The 4,078-nt window shown below is 37.2% G+C and overlaps 1 protein-coding gene across 1 annotated transcript; it reads right to left on the bottom strand.

The window, feature by feature from the left end:
• Positions 1–363: 363 nt before the first annotated feature.
• On the bottom strand, positions 364–2,768 carry LOC101299150 (tetraspanin-8-like). Its single transcript, XM_004309809.1, has 2 exons — positions 2,174–2,768; positions 364–910 (listed from the first exon to the last, which is right to left on the bottom strand). Exons 1-2 carry the CDS (start codon positions 2,675–2,677, stop codon positions 611–613), a joined length of 804 nt encoding a protein of 267 aa, XP_004309857.1. The 5' UTR covers positions 2,678–2,768; the 3' UTR covers positions 364–610.
• Between the last annotated feature and the right edge of the window lie 1,310 nt (positions 2,769–4,078).

The following is a 4,078-nucleotide window of genomic DNA, read 5'->3' as shown; positions in this document are numbered from 1 at the left end:
GTTCTATACACACTAACCTTAATACCTTATCGTAGAAACTATGTTTAGTAGTTATTCAGCGCTTTCAGATCTCTAGAAACATACAGATATTAAGTAAAACCAAGAATAGACCTGACCTGATACCAGAAAACTTTTTGATGCATGTCTCGAAGGTCGCAAGATTGTTCTTTAATGGGGGGCTATTTTCATTGTAATAGTTCATTACTCACTAGGAACCCTATGGGGGCAACTTAGTTCAAATTTCTTACAAAAATGTACTTAAATCTGTGTCCGCCTATGGTTGCAAGCGAAACCAGTTTGCAACAAGCGCACAAACACAACTGAGCTCAATCATCATGTTCATAAACAATGTCATAGCCCTATTCCAAAAAAAAAAAAGACAATGTCATAGAAGATAAGGCAGTCTAGCACAAAATAGTAGCAGCAGAGAAACATATTCATAAGCTACGCCAGTTAAACCCATCTAAACATCAACGATGACGAAAGACTTTACAAGGAATTAACACCGTGAAATGGTCAATAGGACATAGGTTTCCATCAGTAATAAGAGAAAGTTGCCAACTACTCTTTACATCCAATCCAACTTATTACCGCTGCTTCCAATATTTATTTACTGCTTATAATATTCATTGTCCCTCCTGTTGTTCCTGAATGCACAGCACCCTACGGAATACACAACGATGAGGAAGATAAGGAAGACAATATTGACAACAGCCGTCTTTTTCCAGTTACTTTTCAGATTGTCAAGCAGTCCAGCCTTGCATGACTGGCAATTGAAGCACAGAGCCTTTGCATCATTATCCCATTCATTGCAGTCAGGGTTGACAGTAGAAGAAGTAGCATTCTTGGTCCAGACTGTGGGACTTACATAGGCAAAACCACAGTCATCTGATGGCTTACAGCAGCCGGACTGCAAATCAGTAAACATGTTAGCAAACCTAGCAAATCCAACAAAACTAAACACAAAACAAAGTGCAAGAGAAACATAGGCAGACAATTTATTTGTGCAAAACAAAGTGGCCAAAAAAACCAATAGACTAAGGGTACCAAAACCCTTTCGAGTTTTCCCCTAAGATAAATCAGAAATTGTAACAGTCCTTCACAAAAATGAGCATGTAAAACAGTCCTTGTAATCACCAAATGGGAAACATAGAAACTTCAAATGGCTATGCATATAAACATATATAAATACATAGTGTAGAGTTTGTTTCTAAAGGGAGCCCATGAACACTTTCCACAAACAGTATGCTAGCAGTAGGAGCAGTGACTTCAAGAACAAGCAAATGTAAAAGCAAAATGTGCGAAACAATTGCATTAGTCCCAGGTAAAATGCATAACAACACGAACATGACATATTCTAAGCCACTATTTCACAAAAAAAGCTCTCTGACTGTAACAAAATGGCAAGGGAGTAAAGCAAATGGATATGTAAAGGAACTTTGAATAATGGATTAGCAAGTAAAGCAACTGTTAAGACCATCAAATGTCTATTAGTAAAGGGCTTTCAGATGAGAATTTACTCCACAGAAGAAGCAGAAAGGTGAGTCAAGCAACTTTAATTGCAAAATATAATTAGACTGCTAAATTAAACTTCACATGTATATGACTTCAAAAAGGAGGAACCTCCTGCAACCCAAATCAAGTAACGAAGCAAAACCTACAGATTCAAAAAAGGATGTATAAGCTATCAAAATAAAAGAATACACCCTTTTTATCCATCCAGCAGCTTAAAAAATTGTCAAGATGACCTTTTAACCTTTTCCAAGTTCTATTTCACAAAATATTATACTATAGTCCAATCCCTTTATCTTCCTTTCTATTTTCTTGTCGTAATAGATGACCATCTAATCTTTTCTTTTTTCTTTATGGATTGAATCTTTTCCCAACCTTTAAATTCCACCTTTTCATGATAATACAGTAAAAACTCTAATTATTAATCACTTTAACATCCACAATTCAAATTTCATAATCAACAAAGACTTCAAAACAAAAATCATAACAACGTCCACAATTCAAATATCATAATAATAATCAACAAGAATACAAACAAAGAAATCAAAAAATTATACCAAGCGCAGATCCGTATCGTAACCTAAAATTGGCTAAAAATAAACAAATAATTCAGATCCTTAAATGAAAATGAAAATTGAGATCTGGAGCAAGAGAACAATACCTGAAGCGCAGAGAGGTTCTCTTCGTAGAACTCGGTGAGAGTATCATTGAGATACTTGTCCTGGAAATTGGAGCAGACCTTGCTATCAATGAGGCAGCTCTTGATCTTGTTCCAGTTCTTGGTGCTGTTGACTCTCTTCTGGAGCCAGTGAGAGTAGTCGCCGAGCTTGTACTCCTTGTAGCCTTTGCCGGAGAGGACGTTGCCGGCGCCCTTGTTGGTGATGGCGAAGGCGAAGATGGTGTAGCCGAAGAGGACGACGATGAGGAGGAACATGACTAGGAGGTAGACCCAGAGGAGCCACGAGACGCGGAAGCAGGCGCCGATGAAGCCGGCGAGGGAGACCAGCATGAGGAAGACGCCGAGAATGATGACCGGCTTGTCGAGGAACTTCTCGCACTCGGTGGCGCCTTGCTTGCTGAGCCATACGCCGGCGACGACCATCGGGATGGAGAGCAGGAAGGTCAGGAAGTTGAGGAACCCCACCAGGTTGTTGCTGAGCCTCATTGTGTATGTTTGCTGCTGATTCACGCAAAGCCAGTTGGGTTTTTACTCTGAGAGAGAGAGAGGGTTTGTTTGTTTATATAGTGGGTGTGTGACAGTGTGTGATTAATAACGGGGAATTTTTTATTTTCAATATTCCCCTGAAGAGAGATTCGTTTCCTGATAACGTCGACGACTCGACGGTTATTCTACGCGGAGAGTCAAGTCTCACACATAAGGAGTGTTTACCTTTTTTTTTTCAATTCCATACCTTTTTTTCATTATTGGTTTCCTAGGCAATTCCGACCATAGTTTTGGATCTGGAGTCCTATATCAATTATAAGACCTCTTTGTTACACTATTTATTTAGGACTCATTTTCTCATCTCCAACAATGAGTCCTATATGAGGTCTTATATTCATTTTTGTTGATTAAAATAAGTTATAGATGGTATATTTATGAATATTATATTAAATAATATGTTAATAACCTTATTAAGTTAATAAAACTTCATAATTTTTATTTTTATTACAAAATTTTAAATTATTCTTATAATTAAATATAAAATTATTTTAATACAAAAAAAATAAATACATACTAACTTTTTGTCGTTTTTTATGTCGGCATATATGACAAACAACCAAATTATTGACAGATATTATCTTGTGTTGTGTCGGTGTATACGACAAACAACTGAGTTCGGATGTGATTTTCATCACCACATGTCAAACACTAATTGGTTATATAAATTACGGATTATATTTGTCCGAGACGTGTCATATCTTATCTATTGATATCATCTCAAATTGTCTATAAATATACATTCATTGTCATCCTCATTCCTCACAAATTCACAACACTCTCCTCATATCAAAATCTTCATATTGTTTCCTTTTGATTTTGTGAAACTGTTTTTCTACAATGAATCATTTGACAAAATGGTTTATGAAAGATCAAGAAGAGGCCGTTACGAGAAACCAATGAAGATCCATGATGATGTCTGCTGCTGCCTTGCAAATCCAAGATCTGGAAGATAAGGATTCACAATGGGGTGGTTCTTCGGAAGGTCATTCGTATACTGCCAGAAACAGAGAGATCATGGATCAACGTCTAAAAGCTCTATACTTCACGGATCCATGTAGGTACGAACCAAATATATTTCATAGGCGATACAAAATGCAACCTTGGGTCTTTGACAAGATAATGTGACACGACCCACCTCGAATTTCACCCTGAAACCCGAAGTAAGTCGTGCGGGGACCACCTCCAAGGAAAATTTACTGAAAAGATTAAGAAAATCTCCCTTGCAGATGGACAACCCTAACTCGAAAATTCCAAGTTACTCTCTTAATTCAACACGTCCAAACATCACATAATTATCCTTCAGAAATTCTACACATAATATACAATAATCCCAAAGTATTC

Source organism: Fragaria vesca, unplaced genomic scaffold (genome assembly GCF_000184155.1).
Source record: "Fragaria vesca subsp. vesca unplaced genomic scaffold, FraVesHawaii_1.0 scf0513090, whole genome shotgun sequence".
NCBI lineage: Eukaryota > Viridiplantae > Streptophyta > Magnoliopsida > Rosales > Rosaceae > Fragaria > Fragaria vesca.
This window is presented reverse-complemented; position numbering and strand designations above follow the sequence as displayed.